At 42.3% G+C, this 21,343-nt stretch overlaps 1 protein-coding gene across 2 annotated transcripts in view; it reads left to right on the top strand.

The window, feature by feature from the left end:
* The window catches only part of LOC115083540 (gastrula zinc finger protein XlCGF52.1-like), a 39,319-nt gene extending 26,271 nt beyond the window's left edge, over positions 1-13,048 (top strand). The window contains exons 3-4 of one of the 2 annotated variants that reach the window (XM_029587425.1): positions 1,186-1,418; positions 9,090-13,048. In XM_029587425.1, the coding sequence (XP_029443285.1) occupies positions 1,415-1,418; positions 9,090-10,336 (1,251 nt within the window). In that variant the 5' untranslated portion in view covers positions 1,186-1,414 and the 3' untranslated portion in view covers positions 10,337-13,048. The remainder of the gene's footprint in view (positions 1-1,185; positions 1,419-9,089) is intronic. The other variant, XM_029587424.1, reaches the window with a different exon arrangement.
* The last annotated feature ends 8,295 nt before the right edge of the window (positions 13,049-21,343 follow it).

Below are 21,343 nucleotides of genomic sequence, written 5' to 3'. Positions count from 1 at the left end.
CATTCTTTTATGCATTAGTAAAGCCTCAGTGTCCGCATTGCTTGTAGAAAATGGTTATAAACTTTTCTATCGTTGGTATATGACCCCTGATAGATTGGGGAAGATAATACCTGGGCATGATGGGAAATGTTGGAGGGGCTGTGATACCAAGGGTACGTTTTTCCATATGTGGTGGGATGGGGACTGTATACAGCCTCTCTGGAGGAAGGTGGAGTGCTGGATCTCTGAGGTGCTTGCTTCCTCGATACGTCTAGACGCTGAGGGTGCCTTGCTAAGTGACTTTGATCGGGAAACTTCCAAGGCTTGTTCGGCCTTTTGTACTCAAGTGTGCATCGCAGCGAGACTTGAAATTGCGCGCCAATGGAAGAATAAGCCAGGTGCATCCTTGGCTGCGGTGCAACATAGGACGGACCAAATCTGTACCTTGAATAAACTCACAGCGGAAAAATACGGGAGGCTGAAATCCTTTCACCGCATTTGGAACCCTTATCTGGCCTGGCGGACTTCTTGGACATCCATATCTCAAATGTGACTGTTATATATGTTGTACCTGACCAGTGTTGCTGTGTTCTCTTTGTCTGTAGCAGTTTATCCCTGCGAATTCTGGTGGTTTGTCTTTGCAGGGCTGGGTGTGGATCCAATGTTATTCTATCCATACATGACATTTCTATCCAACTCGTTTTACTGTAACATTGATTATGCATGCTGTTGTTAATGGTGATGGTGAGGGCTCTACCTTACTTAATCTGTTGAGGACTCATTTAGCAGAGGATCTTTGAGGGGGGGGGGAAGGGTGGAGGGGGCAGAAGGGGGACATAAACTTGTGATGCATTCTATATATTTTCTGTATTTTAAGGTTGTTGAAGTACCTTACCGTTATCTGCATCAATAAAAATTGTTAAACCTAAAAAAAAACCCAGCCGCAGAGCCGGGCTGAAGCGCTGGCTGAGTCTGAGGTACTCAGTGTAGGTGGCTCTTTCGGGCCGGGTGAGCGGGTGAGGCTGGAGGATAGTATCTCCATTGCCTGTCGAATGGCTTCCCTGGAGTCCCTACAAGGCTCTCTACGGGTTGCCGAAGAGGGATCCGAGGTAGTAGTAGATGAAACCCTGCATCCGTTATGGTGATCTTTTAAACTGATTCATTGCATCTCAGACTTTGTCCCCAAACTGGTTCTCTCCTGTACAGGGTATGTTGGCCAGCTTTTCCTGGACCTCTGGGCAAAGATCGAAGGCCTTCAGCCAAGCCCAGCACCAGGCACTAATACCGGCCGCTGCTCTCACCTCATGCTCGCTGGTCTCAAATCCTTTCTGAACAATGGATTCCAAGCCCTCTTGGGACTGCTGTGGGAGACCTTCCTGCTTCCAGAGGTTCTGGTTGTACTGGTTCATGTACATAATTTCATTATGGAATCTTTATGGGTAGGTTTCAATTTAAGGGTATTACATAATAAATCTAAAACCACATTTATCTCTTATATCTATAATTTTTAAATATAACTAGGTGAACAATATTACTTCATGAGTGACCAGCAATAGGACTAAAAATAGTCACTAAAATCAGGGGTAATTGAATGTTCTTTTTTTTTAAAAATTTTTAATGTAATGTTTGTTTATATATTTGGAAATAATGAATAATGTACAATAATATTCTGGTTCTCAAAAAAATTGCACATGAATATATGGATCAATTGAAAAATATTGTACAGCTATCCAAAATGTATTATATGCAACATGTAACATATCAAATGCAATCAAACATCCACAGGTTGAAGATATAAGAATGAGAATGAATAAAGTATAATAATAAGCTAAAAATACAGTGGTCAAACGTGTCAGTTGGACCGTTAGATGATCGAGGGGTTAAAGGGGCACTTAGAGAAGATAAGGCCATCGCAGAAAGATTAAATGATTTCTTTGCTTCGGTGTTTACTGAAGAGGATGTTGGGGAGGTACCCGTAATGGAGAAGGTTTTCATGGGTAATGATTCAGATGGACTGAATCAAATCACGGTGAACCTAGAAGATGTGGTAGGCCTGATTGACAAACTGAAGAGTAGTAAATCACCTGGACCGGATGGTATACACCCCAGAGTTCTGAAGGAACTAAAAAATGAAATTTCAGACCTATTAGTAAAAATTTGTAACTTATCATTAAAATCATCCATTGTACCTGAAGACTGGAGGATAGCAAATGTAACCCCAATATTTAAAAAGGGCTCCAGGGGCGATCCGGGAAACTACAGACCGGTTAGCCTGACTTCAGTGCCAGGAAAAATAGTGGAAAGTGTTCTAAACATCAAAATCACAGAACATATAGAAAGACATGGTTTGATGGAACAAAGTCAGCATGGCTTTACCCAGGGCAAGTCTTGCCTCACAAATCTGCTTCACTTTTTTGAAGGAGTTAATAAACATGTGGATAAAGGTGAACCGGTAGATATAGTATACTTGGATTTTCAGAAGGCGTTTGACAAAGTTCCTCATGAGAGGCTTCTAGGAAAAGTAAAAAGTCATGGGATAGGTGGCGATGTCCTTTCATGGATTGCAAACTGGCTAAAAGACAGGAAACAGAGAGTAGGATTAAATGGGCAATTTTCTCAGTGGAAGGGAGTGGACAGTGGAGTGCCTCAGGGATCTGTATTGGGACCCTTACTGTTCAATATATTTATAAATGATCTGGAAAGAAATACGACGAGTGAGATAATCAAATTTGCAGATGACACAAAATTGTTCAGAGTAGTTAAATCACAAGCAGATTGTGATAAATTGCAGGAAGACCTTGTGAGACTGGAAAATTGGGCATCCAAATGGCAGATGAAATTTAATGTGGATAAGTGCAAGGTGATGCATATAGGGAAAAATAACCCATGCTATAATTACACGATGTTGGGTTCCATATTAGGTGCTACAACCCAAGAAAGAGATCTAGGTGTCATAGTGGATAACACATTGAAATCGTCGGTTCAGTGTGCTGCGGCAGTCAAAAAAGCAAACAGAATGTTGGGAATTATTAGAAAAGGAATGATGAATAAAACGGAAAATGTCATAATGCCTCTGTATCGCTCCATGGTGAGACCGCACCTTGAATACTGTGTACAATTCTGGTCGCCGCATCTCAAAAAAGATATAATTGCGATGGAGAAGGTACAGAGAAGGGCTACCAAAATAAGGGGAATGGAACAACTCCCCTATGAGGAAAGACTAAAGAGGTTAGGACTTTTCAGCTTGGAGAAGAGATGACTGAGGGGGGATATGATAGAGGTGTTTAAAATCATGAGAGGTCTAGAACGGGTAGATGTGAATCGGTTATTTACTCTTTCGGATAGTAGAAAGACTAGGGGACACTCCATGAAGTTAGCATGGGGCACATTTAAAACTAATCGGAGAAAGTTCTTTTTTACTCAACGCACAATTAAACTCTGGAATTTGTTGCCAGAGAATGTGGTTCGTGCAATTAGTATAGCTGTGTTTAAAAAAGGATTGGATAAGTTCTTGGAGGAGAAGTCCATTACCTCCTATTAAGTTCACTTAGAGAATAGCCACTGCCATTAGCAATGGTTACATGGAATAGACTTAGTTTTTGGGTACTTGCCAGGTTCTTATGGCCTGGATTGGCCACTGTTGGAAACAGGATGCTGGGCTTGATGGACCCTTGGTCTGACCCAGTATGGCATTTTCTTATGTTCTTATGTTCTTATGTCAGTCTGTTCATTGGTTTACATCACCACTGAAGGTGCATTAGAGGCAGAAGTCTCCAAGCTGCAGGAAGCATTCCATCTTTCCATAAAAGATATGGTGACCATGTCCAGTTAAATTTGGGAAGATGTTGGTGTTTTGGGGCCGTTATCTTGTACATTGCACACATTATGTCCAGTTTCCGTAACAATGAGTGGGCACCATAGACTGTTTCCAGGTGGCCGCCAGGAGCCATCGTGCCCCCAAACAGAACTGATTGATTAGTATACTTTCAAACCTGGAACCGTCAACGGGAACGTTCAAGAGACCCTGGGCCGGGGTCAATTCCAGCTGTCTTTGTAGAGTGCATTGTATGATGTCCTGCTCATCAGACCACAGCCTCTTTACTTTAGGGCATTCCCACCACATATGTAGGTAAGATCCAATTTGTCCACAACCTTTCCAACACACAGCATCGCTGCACAGTTTGGCTTTATACAGCCTTCTGGGTATGAGGTGCCAGCGAAATAGTATCTTATAACCATTTTCAGTAATGGAAGAAGAGACAGAGCACCTCTTAGTGTGGAGAAATATTTGATCCCATTCCTCATCGGAAAGAGAAATACCCAATTCTCCCTCCCATTTGTGTGTGTAATTTGGCCTGCCCACCAAAGACCCCTGTAACATATTATACATTTTTCATAAACCACCCTTCATGCGATCTGCGTGTTCACACCATCCCTCAAATGAGACTTTCCTTTAATTAGTTTTCCCTGGATATCCTCCTGCCGATCAAACTGTCGAAGTTGCAAGTAGGAGAAAACGGCAGATGGTGATAACTGATATAATTCCTGAATGCGATCAAATGTCATTATGCCGTCTTTGTCTCTGATCTGGCCCAGGGTAATCACTCCCTTGCTCTTCCATTCGCAAAATAACAAGGAATCCCACCCCAGGGAGAATTTAGTGTTATGGAATAAATATGTGTTAGAGAAATATTTTCTCGTGCCCACTAGGAGAAATTTCCACTGATTCCAGGTCTGCAGTGTGGTTTTGAGGGGGGGGGGGGGGAATTTCTCAGTCTATCTTCCATGTCCCCTTGGGTTGCCAAGTGAGGGCTTTAAGAGGGAAAGATCCCAAGATAGCTTGTTCTATGGCCACCCATCTCTGAGTTTCTCCTCGCCTATGCCATGAAATGACGGCAACGAACTGGGCTGCTGCGTAGTACCACTGGAGTTTATGGACTCCCAACCCTCCTCGAAGTTTGTCTATAAAGTATAGCTTGCGCTACCCTAGGGGGTCTCCGCTTCCATATAAACGCAAACAAGCGTTTTTGCCATGTATTTAATATAGCGGTGGGGATATGAATTGGAAGCGATTGAAACAAGTAATTAAATTTGGGAAGTGCTGTCATCTTTAGTATCGCTATTCTCCCAGTCCAAGAAATAGGCAAAGATGTCCAGTGTTGTAGATCTCGGAAGACTTTGGCCGTGAGAGGTATGTAATTGAGTTTAAATAGATCATCTAATTTAGTACCTAATATAATTCCCAAATATTTTATTTTTGACCCCGCCCATTTCAGGAGGAATTGTTGAAGTTGTGTAGCTTGTGCTGTGGGGAGGGAGATGTTTAATACCTCTGACTTGTCAAGGTTTAAACGAAAACCGAAGTGAATTCCAGCAATTTCTCTACAACTCCTGATAAAGACTGTTGAGGGTTGGTTAATATCAACAGAACGTTGTCTGCAAAGAGCAACAACTTGTAGTCTTCTGTCCCCACGTGGATGCCCGTGATGGACCGTTCTCCACGAATCTTCGTGGTGCGTGGCTCCAAAAACACCTGCAAATAGCAGGGGAGATAAGGGACATCCCTGCCTTTTTCCTCTAGAAATTGGGAATGGGTTCGAGTAGACCCCATTTACCTTCACCCTAGCCCTCGGATTTTCATAGAGTTTAAGCAGCCAATTTAAGAATTTGGGACCAAAGTTCATCTTTTTCAGGGTTTTAAACCAGAATTGCCAATGAACCATATCAAATGCTTTTTCAGCATCGACAGCTAACAATATGGCCGGGATATGGTTTTGCCTTGTCTTCCATAAAAGATCTATTATTTTCCGGACATTATCTGCCGCTTTCTGCCCTGGAATAAAGCCGGCCTGATCCGGGTGTGTCAGTTTAGTCATCACTCTATTGAGACGTGTTGCTAAAATCTTGGCCAGTAGCTTTAAATCTATATTAATTAGTGATATGGGTCGGTAAGACCTGCACTCCAAGGGGGTCTCTTCCCGGTTTCACCAGTATTGTGATACCTGCGACATTAGCTTCAGCAGGAAGGGTACCCCCTTCTCGAAGTGCATTGAAGGCCTCCAGCAAGTAAGGTGATAGATGGTCCGTAAATGTTTTGTAAAACATGCCCGTGTACCCATCGAGACCCGGTGCTTTATTAACTTTGAGAGCTTTGATAGCTTGGTTGAGCTCAGTGGGTATTATAAGGCCCTCAAAACATTGTTTTTCCGTTTTTTGTTAGCATGGGTAAAGTGATATTATCAAGATAAGCCTCGATATTTGCCAGAGATACGTTGAAGTCTGCAGCATATAGCTCACCATAGAATTGTTGAAATCTTTGTGTATCATCTCTGCAGAGTCCAATATGGAACCATCTGCCACTTTAATCCTAGTTATTTGATTTTGTGTTATCTGTTTCTTCAGTTTGCGTGCTAATTGCCTACCCTATTTATTGCCCCATTCAAAATGTTCTTGCCGCACTAATTGTAATTTATAAGCGATGTCACTCGCTTGTAGTGCCTTCAATGCACTGCGAGTGCTCTGGAGCTGATTGTAGACTCTAGGAGACAGGGATGCTTTGTGCTGCTTCTCCAAAACAGAAAGATCGGAGAGTAACGCTTTTACTTTCGCCTGGGTTGTCTTTTTTTTTTTTTTTTTTATAAGAAGCCTGGGATATGAGTTTACCCCAGAGAACTACTTTTAAACATTCCCAAAGTAGGGGTTTCGGGTGTGAATTTGTTCCATTAAATTGTTGATACTCATCTGTCTCTGAGCGCAATTTCTGACAAAATGCGTCCTCCTCCAATAATGAGTCGTTTAGTTTCCAATACTTTAACACTGTCTGTAATTTGCGTGTCTGTATAGACAGCCAGGTCGGGCCATGGTCTGACCACGTAATGGGGCCTATCCCCAAATCTCTAATGTGGAGGCTGAGCAACTTATCTACTAGAAAATAATCGATGCGGGAGTAAGAGTGATGAGGGTGTGAATAGAAGGTATAATCGCAGGTGGTGGTATTTCTATTTTGCCATATATCCAATACATCTCTGACCCTGATTAATTTTTTAAGGTGTTTGCGTCCCTCGGAAGCCCCTAGTACTCCCCCGAACAAGTTATCCAAGCGTGGTTGGATGGTGAGATTAAAATCACTCGTAATAAGCAGATGTCGCTCCTCCACTGTGTTCAATACATTGTCTAATCTATCCAAGAAATCAAGTATAGATTTCTTTATCTATATCTATTTGTACCAGTAGGAAACGCCCCATGGGATCTGCTACGTGTTTGAGTACTGTACCCTGAAAATCCTTGTGTAAAAGTGTACTAACACCTGTATATTTTCCCTCCTTGGAGGCCGCGGCGTGAAATTGTCTTGAGTAGAATGGCCACTGAAGTAAATGTTCATATCTTTTCTGCAAATGCGTTTCCTGAATAAGTATAATATCTGCCTTTGAGTGTTGCGCCTCACGTCTAAGAAACTGCCGTTTTTTGCGGACTGTTTAGGCCCTTCACATTTAAGGACCATAATTTAATGGGCATCATATTATTGGCCTAGTCAGACCCCAGTCTGCACTCCAGAATGTTAGATCCATTCCACCCCACTTTGGTGCCCGCACCCCAATGTTCTTCATCCACTATATAAAGAGCACCCGTACCATTACTCATTCCATTCCCTAAGCTAATTAGAAAATTTACGCTTGATGTTAGCCTTCTTGCATGCCTTGTATGATAAACTTTCCACTGAATCCCTCTCCTTCCCTTCCCTCCCCTCTCCCTCGTGTTTCTTATATGCCACACAGAGTTCACCCTGCAGCATTTCTGTGTCGGCTATCTCGCTCCGCGGCGAGAGCACCCCCCCCCCCCCCTTGAATGTTCTTCTAAGATACTAATTGACCTTCCCCTTAGTGGAGGTAGTAGAGTATATATAATAAATGTGATTGGGATGAGTAAGAGGGTGGAAATCAAATCTTTTACTGTTAGCCTGGGAGCGAGTTCTCTCATCTTCTCAGATCAAGTAAGTGACCTTTTGAAAAGACAGATTTGTAACACAGGCAAACATAACTTTAACTAGCTCACAGAATTAATCAGTCTATTTTCCCAGCACACACACACACACACAATTCTAATAATATCAAACAAAAATACCTTAAAACTTGCCCACAATATAAACTAACAGTTAAATCTTGAGAAAAAAATTGCTGGAGGGTTAATGTGCTTTTTCCCCAGCAAGTCCAATTTACCACCTGCAGGCGAAGGCTCTGCTTTCAGCAGTCCTTGTGGTATCTGCCTAAGCCCACAGAAGTAGAACCAGAACTACAGATCGCACAAGCCCAGATAAAGAACATAATATGAGCAGCAGGCTAGAAGAGGCCTGAGATTCCTCTATAGTGATCATTACCCCCCCCTGTGACATATTTAGCTATGCATACTTCTAGCTGTTCAGTAATGGACTCATGTGGGTAAAGTGACCACCTGGTATTTGGGTTTTTAGCACCCTGTGCTCCTTTTGACCAGCGAGCCTGGTACAAGAGAGTTTGCAGCTCAGCTATATAGTGTGGATTCCAGATGATCATTTTTCCTGTTCTCTTTGTTTTTTAAGGCTCCATGACATTAACTTTTCCTGATGCAAATCCTCCGTAAACTTATTCCCCACTGCAATCCATTAGGTGCATCTCATGCACTGTCCCCTTTCTCTATATTCTCCATCTCCCCTCACCATTCTCTCTTCTGCCCTGCCCATTGCACCTCAACCTTTCCTCCTTTCAGTCATCACCTCTCACCCGGTCACTGTCATCTTATCTCCCCTTCTCTTCTATCCTCTCCTCTTCTCAGCTTGGAATATCAGTCTTAGCCGTGGCCCTTTATGGTAACTCTCATCCTAGCTGGGCACATCCACTCACTTTCCCTCTAGGTTTATCCTATCCCCTTCTGTCCTCCCTGTTCTTTCCCTCTCACACTTTCTCTGTGGAACACCCACTCTGTTTCCCATAGGTTCGCCTACATTCATGACCTCTTTATCTCTCATTCTCTCCATCATCTTACTTTTAGACTTTGTGACAATTCTAGAGCAATGATTATAGGATCACAAACATTTATCTGGTCACTAATACTTTATTGTTTTCTTTTATCACTAGTAAAGGATGAGATCACACAGAATATAAAGGAGGAGGAGAATCGAGAAGAATATCCTATTGAAGTGGGACTGATCCCAGAAGAATTAGAAAATGCCTGTGAGAATGTTTCTCAGGGGATAGAGAGGAGAAACACAAGGAATAGTCATCAGGAATCGGAGGAGAAGCCGAGAGCCACTGCAGGAGATGCTCCGGATAGAGTCACTGAGTATGAGAGCACAGTCATCCTTGAGCACCAGAGGAACTTGAGCACAGTGAGACCCTTCCAGAGTAATAACAGTGATCAAATTACTTCTGATCTCCACCAGAGGGAGGGGGACATGAAGAAATCCTTTCTGTGTAACTCCTATGGAAAAAGCTTTGGTAATAAATTGCAGGTAATATTACCTCAGAAACCCCCCATACTCAAAACTCCATTTCTATGCAATAAATATGAGAAAATTATCCATGTGGGGCGCAATCTAAATAGCCACCTAAGAACACACAGGCGAGAGAGATCCTTTCCATGCACTGAATGCAGTAAAAGTTTCACGACGAAGACCCACCTCTCACAACACCAGAAAATCCACACAGGCGAGAGACCGTTTATATGTAGTGAGTGTGGGAAAAACTTCATTACTAAGCATTCACTAATCTTGCACCAGAGAATCCACACAGGAGAGAGACCATTTACATGTAGTGAGTGTGGGAAAAGCTTCATTACTAAGCATTCACTAATCTTGCACCAGAAAATCCACACAGGAGAGAGACCATTTACATGTACTGAATGTGGAAAATGTTTCAGTAGAAAAAGATACCTCTCTCGACATCAGAAAATGCACACAGGAGAGAAACACTTCTCATGCACTGAATGCAGTAAAAGTTTCACTACGAAGACTTACCTCTCACAACACCAGAAAATCCACACAGGAGAGCGACCATTCTTATGTTCTAGATGTGGTAAAAGTTATATTCGGAAGGATATGCTAATATCTCACCAGAAAATCCACACAGGAGAGAGACCATTCTCATGTACTAAATGTGGAAAATGTTTCAGTAGAAAGACACATCTCTCACAACACCTGGAAATCCACACAGGAGAGAGACCATTCTCATGTTCTAAATGTGGAAAATGTTTCATTAGAAAGACAAATCTCTCACGACATCAGAAAATACACACCGGAGAGAGACCATTTTCATGTAATAAATGTGGAAGATGTTTCAGTAGAAAGACAGTTCTCTCACAACACCAGAAAATCCACTCAGGATAGATACCTTTTTCCATATACTGAGGGTGAGCAAAGCTTCATTACTAAGTATATATTAACTTTGCACCAGAAAATCCACATGGGAGAGAGACCATTCTCATGTACTAAATGTAGAAAACATTTCAATGGGAAGCCAAACTTTTCTCACAACATGAGAAAATCCACACCGGTGACAAACCATTTCCATGTACTGTGTGAGAAAGCTTCCTTCAGAAGGCAACCTTCAGAGGACATCAAAAGAAACACACTAGTGAGAGCTTTGGAATAGTAGACTGGCCTCATTAATATCTTGACGAATTTGATGTAAAAACAAGAAAGCTCCTCCACGCCCATCAGGTAATCTGTAAGAACCAGTGTGTAAGCAAAACTTCATTACTAAGTATATACTAACTTTGCACCGGAAAATCCACATGGGAGAGCTGAAGGTGGTCTGGGTCTCATTGAAATTGATTACACCTAAAGAGCTATCATAATAGATATTCAGGCATACTTAATGGCATCAACAGACCCAAATGCTAAAATAGTGCAGAAGTACAAAAGCGAGCATCCATCCTTAGTCTCATTTCTTAAATTGGGCAATCATTCCGATAATTAGAGGGAAGGACTGAAAATCCATCAGTGCATAAAGGTAAAGAAGCTACAGACTGTGCAAAACAAGAGAAGAAACTCTTTAAAGAATTATATCAATGAACAAGGAAGGATAATTGGCAGAAGTGTAAGTACAGAGAGCTATTTCAGCGACCCCCATGTAGATTAAGATTTGACACGGCAGTGGTTGAGGAGAGGTGACTTCAGACCTATGGATGAGAGATTGGTAATTGCAGCCCAGGCTAGGGGACTACGGACAAGATGGTTCACAGCCAGCAGAGAAAAGACCAGTAAAATGGACAAAGGCAGATTCTGCAGAACAGAGCTCTTGTTTCTGGATGTGATGTGCTGATGGCAGAAGGCCTGGAAACAGAGACACAACAAGATAGCATGGCGTATTCATTGGAAGCTGTGCAAACATTATAACATTGATGTACCAAATGAACATTGGGAGCTCAACTCTAATAGAATAGTGGAGAACAAAGAAGTTGTGATCACCTCAGATATTCCTATTTCCACCGATATGCCAAAACCAAATATTGTGGCGAAGGAGAAGACCACAAGAATTGCACTATTGATAGAAGTATCATTACCCAGCGATTATTCTGTGGATCATATAGAGAAAGCAAAGATACTTAAATACCAAGAGATGCAATCGGAAACCAGGAAAATGGGACAGAAGTAGTCCCAATCATAGTGGGTGCCACTGGCCGGATTAAGAATAATTTTAGCTTCCCCTTGTCACCCCTCCTGTTCTTGATCTCTCTGGAGCCGCTTTTAAAGAAAATAGTGGACGATGCTCACATGAGGGGAATATCTTTTGGTTGGCAACATGGGAAATCCTTTTAAAATGGCAGCTTTTGCAGACGATATACTGATGCATATAAGTGGTCTGAAATCCTCTCTTCCAGTGCTTGTGGGGCAAATCTCTCAGTATGGTAAACTGGCAGGTCTAAAATTAAACTTAGATAAGACAGAAGCTAGGTCAGTGAGAGATGAGGTTGAGGAAATGTAGGGGACTGGACTTTCCGATGAAGTGGGCAAAGGAAACATTCACCTGTTTGAGTATCCAAATACATATGGATCCAAATTTTGTGGAAAAAAAAACAAACAAGAATTGCCAAGGGAAGTTTTTTCCAAACTTCTGTCATTTGGTTCCTTGCTTAGCTTACCCACTGATTTCTACTGCCTGTGCGAAAAAAAATGAACTACCAAATTGACGGAATAGCCATTATCCCTGGCGGGTAGCGTTCGCCTTTACCAAATGATACTTTTACACAAATGGTTATATTTATGTCAAACTGTACCCATGTTCCTAATTAAAAAGGACGATACGGGGATTAAGAAGCATAGACAGTTCCTATGGCACAATAAGAGACTGTGGATCCCCCTGTCCATTTTGATGGGACTTCCGAACCTAAGGTTCTGTAACATAGCGTGCGTTTTGAGACACCTTGGGGATTGGTTGAGGGGCTCGTCATTTTACGCTCCTTTGGAGATGGAAAGGGAACTAACCTCCCCTTTCGATCCTCGCAATTGCTCACAGCTACCCCTCCATACACAAAAGAGTGTCCTCATGTTGCCCATCCAGGCCAATAGATTTTATACCAGGCTCCCAATCTAGGGCTTTCTGAGGGTGGGTTAATAAAGGCATCCAGGTACGAACACACATGCTCAACGACCAGGGCGCCATGTTCTCTTTTCGAGAGTTACGAGAATATAAACTTGATCAGAGGCAGTTCTATGCATATCTTCAGATTAGACATTACATCTTGTCCCTAGACTTCCAAGATTTAAATCCTAAAACTGACATGCTTGACTACGAGGAGCCGACCCGACACGCTGTTTCATACTACTACAAATTACTTTTGAAGAAAGAGCCACCCATTCAGTACCATAATATAGTACATGTTTGGAAACGGGAAATAAAATTTGGAAATGTCCCCACCTTGTTATTTTAAAATTATTTGCTTCTCTGCGTTTTATCACCTCTAATGTGGGCCTGACAGAAACTCCATTTAAGAACATTTATTTATTTATTTATTTAGCGTTTTTCTATACCGGCATTCATGATTAGAAACCACATCATGCCGGTTTACATAAAACAAGGGGTGAGAACAAGAAACGAAAAACAAGTGCAAGGAGAACAAAAGTTACATTACAACAGGGTCTTAAAACTGGGAAGAGAAATTAGAATAAGAGAGACGAACGGAAGAGATTAAAATATTTACATTATTTACATTATGATATGAAATCTATTGTATAGTTTGCTGTCTCTTGTAAAATTACTATCATTTAGATCGGGTCTGGGAAGGCTTGTTTAAACATAACTTGTTCAAACATAACATAAGACTTTCCATACTAGGTCAGACCAAGGGTCCATCAAGCCCAGTATCCTGTTTCCAACAGAGGTCACAAATCCCAAGGGATAGATAAGATTCCAAGCTGCTTATCCCAAGGATAAGCAGGGGATTTCTGCAACTCTCCCTTAATAATGGTTAATGGGCTTTTCCTCCAGGAAATTCTCCAAACCTTTTTTAAATGCAGCTAGACTAACCGCTTTCATCACATCCTCTGGCATTAAATTCCAGAGCTGCTTTATGCGTTGTATTTTTCAAAAGAGTAAACAACTGATTAACATTTACTTGTTCCTTTCCACTCATTATTTTACAGTCCTCTATCATATCTCCCCTCAGCCGTCTCTTCTCTAAGCTGAAGAGTCCTAACCGCTGTAGCTTTTCTTCATAGGGGAATCGTCCCATCCCCTTTATCATCTTGGTCGCCTTTCTCTGTACCTTTTCTAATTCTGCTATATCTTTCTTGAGGTGTGGTGACCAGAACTGCAGACAATACTCAGGATGAGGTCGCACCATGGAGAGATACAGAGGCATTATGATATTCTCTGTTTTATTCTCCATTCCTTTCCTAATAATCCCCAGCATTCTGTTTGTGTATGATATATGAACACAAGATGAGGATGCACCATGGAGTGATACAGAGACATTATGATATTCTCTGTTTTATTCTCCATTCCTTTCCTAATAATCCCTCACATTCTGTTTGCTTTCTTGGCTGTTGCTGCACACTGAGCAGATTTCAACATATTATCAATGATGATGCTTAGATCCATTTCCTGAGTGGCGACTCCTAATGTGGAACCTTGCATTGCGCAGCTATAATTTGGGTTTCTCTTCCCTAAGTTCACAACTTTGCACTTGTCCTCATTAAATTTCATTTGCCATTTGCATGCCCAGACTCCCAGTTTTGTGATATCCTCTTGCAATTTCTCACAATCCTCTTGCGATTTAACAACTTTGAATAATTTTCTGTACTCGGCAAATTTGATCACCTCACCTGTTATTCCCATTTCCAGGTCATTTATAAATATATTAAAAAGCATCGGTCCTAGAACAGATCCCTGGGGCTCTCCATATTCACCTTTTTCCAGTGGGAAAATTTACCATTCAGCCCTACTGACTGTTTTCTATCTTTTAACCAGTTGGCAATTCACAATAGGACGCTGCCTCCCTATCCCATGACTTTTTAATTTCTGAAGAAGTCTCTCATGAGGGACTTTGCCAAATGCTTTCTGGAAATCCAGATATACTATATCAACTGGCTCACCTTTAACCACATGATTATTTATGCTCTCAAAAAAATGTAGCCAATTGGTAAGGCAAGACTTCCCTTGGCTAAATCCATGTTGGCTTTGTCCCATTAAACTGTGCCTATCTATATGTTCAGCAATTTTGTTCTTTATGATAGTTTCTACCATTTTGCCTGGCACAGACATCGGACTCACTGGTCTGCAGTTTCCTGGATCACCCCTTGATCCCTTTTTAAAAATTGGCGTTACATTGGCAGCCCTCCAGTCGTCAAGTACCACAGATGAGTGTATGTTTCAAATATGCATGCGCGTGCAGTGCAGATCTCTCATTCTGATAGTTGAGTCAAATATCAGACGACGAGTGGTACCCTGGGTCACCAATTTTGCTCCTGCCCGAGCGTTCAAATGTTTTGGGGTAAAGTACAGGAGTACATCCTAAGGATTACTGGAACAATGATTCCTTTGGAAGCCCAGTTCTTTTTATTTGATGAACTGCATTCGGTCATCTTTGAAAATACTCATCCTAAACAATGGGAATGAAAGAGATTACTGTTGGCAAACAAAGCCAGCCTCAGAAATGGTTACCCTTGGAGGCCCCCCCACATTAACACCATTGAAAATAGCTGTCCATCATCAGTGTGTTTTGGAGTGGCATATAGAAAAGATTGGCCAAGCTATTAAGCGTAGAGTCTTTCTGCAAATCTAGGATATCTAGCTCCAATCCCTTCTGCATAGGGCGCACAGCCTTTCATTGAAGACCACGCCACAATCAGCAGGGTGACGTGCCCCTCACCTTTATTGAAGTGGGACATTAAGTTTCCTAACCATATTATTACTATTGTTACTGTAAAATGAGGGGAAGAGGGATGCAACGGGGATTTGTAGGGTTTCTTTAATTGGAATTAATGTTAATTGTAAAGTCCTGATAGAGCAAGAAGCACGTGGCTGTGAGGTGAGCAATCTACTACAATGCGCATCCAATTGTAGTTGTTGACCCTGCTGTATCCTTGTTGAAAAGTAGTAGAAACAGATTTGAAACTAAGAAGAATTTCCAAGCGAATCTTGATGTGCTGCCTGTTGCAGTTACATCTTATGAACTTCAGAAGGAGGCTCCCTTCAATACAATGCAAGTACTAAGAAAAGCATTAGCAGTAAATTTGAGAGACTGAGATCATCCCCAACATGCCATGGCTTATGAATGAGGTTCATTCCTGTCAAGGTTTGGGCAGAATAGACCCACTTGGAGAAATTGCCCCTGTGAGAGACTATTCTCATGTTCAGTGGTTTTGATTTTTGCTGTTTGTATTTAGTGGACACCACTTTTCTCGGGGTTATTTTTGTGTACAGTGTATTTAAATGGATGAAGTCAATGCCTTCAGTAATTTAGCTCCTTCCCTTTGCCAATTATGTAGAATGAATTGTGAAGTTTTTCTGATTCTGAAATGAGTAGAAGGTTAATTTCTTCTCCCAGTCAGTTCTGGAAACCCAAGTTTTTTTCTGTCCCATTGAGAAATGAGCAGCCAGTTAGTCCAGAATCATTGACTGAATCTCAGGTCCCAGTACTCTTGCCTCTCCTGAAGTCTTCCTTGTTCTCCTTTCCATTCTCTTGGCTTTACCCCTTTCCTCCCAGTTGTTCCTCCCCTGGCTCAGTAGTCATGTACTCTTGCATGAATACTCTCAAACTCCTTCTCTCTGGTAATGGATGTGAATCCATTTCTCCTAGAAGACACAGCTACTCTTCTGGTTCTCCCTAGGTGAAAGAAAACACTTCCTCAAGGTGACCACCAAACAAGAGGCAGAAAGAGTAGAACACTTTCCTCCTCACTTAACAAAATGTTTTCCAAAGCCATGGACAAAAATAGGGGACAAGGTCCCGTGTCTCCATTTCTTTACCCCGGTCTCAGTCCCATAAGAGCTCCAGAGTCCTTTCCCCTAAAACATAATCCAAAGTGGGCACAGCAGAAGACATGCTGTACATAAGAGAGTCAACTCAGGGAAATCAAGCTAAGAATCCACACCCTAAGATTGTGGCTGTCAGAGCGCACCATCTAAATCTCCCACAGGGGGGAGCCAAAACCATCAATTACTGCTAACTACAGCGCTCTCTCCCTTCTAAAAGTATTAGCTTAGTCCTTCTAGTAGAGAATCTCTAGGTGCTCTACATAGGGTTGTTCCCATTAGTGAGGTTTTAGTATGGCAGGTATTCTAGACGGGTTGTGAGACACAGTTCTGCAAGGTTTGTGTTACTTTACAAAGTATCTGGTAATGGAGGGAGGTTGTGTCACTAGATACTGAGATGACCATAGAATTAGATTTCTTTATGGTGAGTAGTAAGGGGAAATATCCTCACTCAGTCCAGCCGCCATTTCAGCGATGACCTTCAATCGATGCGTTATGAATTTCTTTTAATTTATAATATTAGTAGGGATATGAATTCATTTCAAGCAACTATTTTGTTTCATTTCATGAAACTTAAGGAAAAACGCCAGAAGTTTGATTTTGTTAGGGCGCACTAACACACAAAAATGGGGGGAAAACAAACAAACATCCCGATGAACCGTTTTAAAGATGAAATCCAAGCAAAAAAACCCAACTTGAAACAAAAACGATAAGAGGAAACCCCCGCTGTGCACCTGTAAAGATTAGGTATTTCTTGATATTTTGTGTGCGGTTTATTCCCAAACAGAGACGACACATTGAGCAGATACACTGACGGGAGTTCCCAAACATACAGTATTTATATTATGTGTTTTGTGAGTATATATTTATATTCTGTGAGTCCCATTTTAATTACGAAGCAAAGTTTTAATATTGCTGGCGGCTCCCGTAAAGATCTACGTGTTGGCTGTTTCGGTATCTGGGTAGTTTACGTTAGCTGTGATTTGTACTTACCTGCACATGTATGATCTGTTTCGTTTATTTTACTGTTTTATGATGTACACCAATTGGTAATGGTTTTAAAGGAAAGGTTGTACACTGCTTTGGCTGATTTTCTTAACACGAGGGATGCAGAAGCTAAATATTGTTCTGGGAGGGGGAGTGGTGGTGGGGGTCATAATAACTGTTGAATTTAATTATCGATATCTCAGTGCGGAAGAGCCTGTGGTGACGTGGGGGAGATGGACAGTTAAAAGCTTACCTTGGTCAGTGGTCCCCAAACCTGTCCTGGAGGACCCTACCCAGTTAGGGTCTCGGGGATATCTGCAATGACTATGCCTAAGATAGAGTTACAGATAATAATAGATGCAGTGCATGCAAATCATTGCATTTATCCAGAAGAGCTGACTCCAGGACAATTTTGGGGGACCTCTGATCCAGGGTACCTAATACCCTTACAGACTCTGACCATAGTGCGCTTATGCCAGCCTGCACAAACTAGAAGGAGCAAGACACCCGATTCCACACGTACATGAGCCAGCCCAAGCTGTAAGAAGGATAGAGAAAAGGTAAAGGTGTGTTTGCATTAACCAACATGAACTGGAAGGAAGAGGCAGCATGCGACTGCCTTCCCAGCAGCTGACACAGAGGAGAAAAGCTGAAGTAGTGGACCTAAAATAGCCCCATTCTCAATGTGAGCGAGCCCTCCCCATCAAGTGATAGGGTAGTGCTAGACTGAAGATGGCCTGGTATTTTACCTAGAGTGACGAGCTGGTCCACAGCCTAGAAGGTGCTCTGGGCCCCATAGATCACCAGATAAGCCTGGGGCGAGGTGAGAGTGGGTGGGTGGGGAGATCAGGAGAGTTAGGTGGCATGTACTGTTGGAGGGAGTAGATATTTAGACCTGGGGACCTGAATGTATGCATAGGAAATAAACTTGTATATCAATGCAGGGGAGCAAGCACCTATTTGATGACAGAATACCTTACTTTAGCATCTCAGACAAACAAAGGAACAGCCATGAAGGTGTAATTAACACAAATAGGAAGACATTCAATCTATGTGAATCTCTAGGACTGCATATCTTGTATGGCAGGGGAAGGGTGGGTGGGGGCTCCCTGGCCTGATTTACATTCAGCTCAATGCAGGGACAAAGTGTGCTTGGTTCTGCTATTTATTTAGAATCTTTTACATACCGACATCCGTTTGCACATCGTATCGGTTTACATATAACTTGGAACTTTGATAGCATAGCTATCGTTTAGGCATAGCCTTTACATGGAACAAGAACAAGATGATATGATAACATGGAAAGCAAACTATATGATAACGTTTAAGTCAAATTAACTAGATCCAAGGTATTAAGTTAGTGGGGACAGGGTTGTAGAGCTGTAAGCAGACTCACTAGATACAATATTTAGAGTATAGGTAAAATTAATAAACGATGCTTTTGAAGAGGGAAATTGTGAGGGGAGTGAGGAGGAAGCTTGATTGTAAAGTTTAAAGAGGTTGAAGGAGGGGGACATAAGGATACAGGTTAAGAGGGGAAATAATTGCACAAAGGACGATAGGCGTATGATGAAGATGGACATTAAAGAGTTTTATGCCTTGACTGTCAGACCCCAATCTTATTTATAGTATCACATCAGATGGTCCTGTAGATCAAAGCAAATACCAGCACCTAATGCCCCACTCCTAAATCTTCACAGACTCTCTCTAAAGTACATATGGGGACACCAAAGTAATGCAAATTCCTTATTATCCATGCCAGACCAATCCAGACATGTTGGTTATGGCCTCCCACCAGCAGATGGAGACAGAATAAAAGTTCAAAGCTAACTTCACTGCCCCTATAAAGGTCAAGTGCTGCCTTCATCTCTTTAGTCTTTCTCAACAGATGGTAGAAGGTATCTTTACCGGTACAGCAGTTGAAGCAGCTGGGCTCTGAAGAAGATGTCCTTGGGCCAATCTCCTCATTTTAAGAGCTGAGATGAGGGTCAGTTTTTGTATGACAGCCAGGTGCTGGCTGATCTTACTTCTCTATGAGAACTGGCTCCTTGGGGTGAGAGAGTTTAACATTGGTCAGGCCAGTGGAGAATGTACCTGGTGTGACTATAGGCTTTGCCTACCTTCTCTATGACAGATGCCCTCCTGGTTGTTCTTAGTCTGCATAATGTCATAATGTTGAAAACACTGTAGAGAAGAGTCAGAGGCCAGAGACAGACCAGAAAGAGGCTGGAGATTGCAGTGGGGACCTTTGGGATCCACAGAGGTTGCTCAGATCTCGAGTGGACAAGCTTGAGCTGTGGTCACAGATTCCTAGTGGAGAACTGTGAGGCCAGGTCTAGGTTAAAGGCCAGAGATCCTGGCCTATAGCTGAGGAGAAGGCTGTAATGCCATCAGCGCAGGTTTTTACTCCTGGTTTAGCCCACATCTTTCTGCAGTAAGTAAACTCTGGAATTTAACAGGGGTTTTAACTCCTACAAAATGATGCTCTAAGCTAAATTTAGCATCCCCTGTAAAAGAAAGCATTAGCTATTTCCCAGCAATGCAGGGAGATGCATTAGAGGGCTGACAGCTTAGAGCACATTTTCTCTTTTTTTTTTTTTTTTAATAATTTTTATTGAAAAAGATATTGCAAACAACACAGGTAAGATGCACCATACCAATATGAACAAAGGTACACTAATGTCAACGGATAGAAATAACAATCAAACCGCTACCCAGCGTTAAAGCACACTTTCTTGGTTGAACACTTTCAGGGACTGGATCCTGCGGATAGTTTGGTGAAGCTTTCTAACCGCCAATGATGCTTCTGCATTCTTGCATGAACGCCTCTACAGTGGATTTGTGCTTTCAATATTTAGTGTCTCCAAAGCAGAGCATGCAGGCCGCAAAATATCCCAGCATAGCTCAGGAAACGCCCCTGTTCCCGCACCTCCCTAAGGAGCAGTGAGAGTGGAAAGAGCTACAGATAGCCTTGTGTCCAAGATCAGGAGAAAATAGAACCACAGGAAAAGCTTAAAGCATGGGACAAAGCAGTGGTGTTATCTTCTAAATACAGCCGTCGTCTCTCGCAAAACACACACGCACACCTGCAGCGCTCTACACAGCCTGGGACGGGGAGGGGGAACTGCCCCTCCCCTCCTCCCAGAAGGAGTGCTGGATCAAAGGCCAACACCCCAACAGGCTTACCATCAGCTGACACCAGAGATTTGCCTCAACCAAAACCCACCTTCAACCAAGCCGAGCAGACTCCGGCGCTCGGGAGGTACATAAGAACATAAGAAATTGCCATGCTGGGTCAGACCAAGGGTCCATCAAGCCCAGCATCCTGTTTCCAACAAAGGCCAAAACCAGGCCACAAGAACCTGGCATTTACCCAAACACTAAGAAGATCCCATGCTACTGATGCAATTAATAGCAGAGGCTATTCCCTAAGTAAAATTGATTAATAGCCATTAATGGACTTCTCCTCCAAGAACTTATCCAAACCTTTTTTGAACCCAGCTACACTAACTGCACTAACCACATCCTCTGGCAAGGATAAGCACACCTGTAACCAAAAACACACACCTGGTACACCCAGAGTGGAGATGCCATTTCAGTCTATGTCCAGTGAACAGACACACAAAACCTACAGGTACCCTCGATGCTCAGCAGTGAGGTCTCCTTCATGAGTGAGTCCCTCTTCTGCAAGGTGAAAGGTAAGATACAACTGGATGCAGTAAATCACCATCACACTCTGGTAGAGATACTCGGACATGAAACTAAGTTGCAAGTGGGAACATGTAACTTAGAGCAGAAATTAGGAGGTAAGACCTTCAAACACAACTTCTCCGTAATTAGAGGTTTAGATTCATCAATGGATTTGGGCTCAGACTGTCTCATCAGACTGAGAGCTTATGAGAACCTAGTGAATGATGTCTGGAGCAGTC

Source organism: Rhinatrema bivittatum, chromosome 2 (genome assembly GCF_901001135.1).
Source record: "Rhinatrema bivittatum chromosome 2, aRhiBiv1.1, whole genome shotgun sequence".
In the NCBI taxonomy this organism is placed as follows: domain Eukaryota; kingdom Metazoa; phylum Chordata; class Amphibia; order Gymnophiona; family Rhinatrematidae; genus Rhinatrema; species Rhinatrema bivittatum.
Note: the sequence above shows the minus strand (reverse complement) of the source record. Positions and strands in the feature narration are given on the sequence as shown.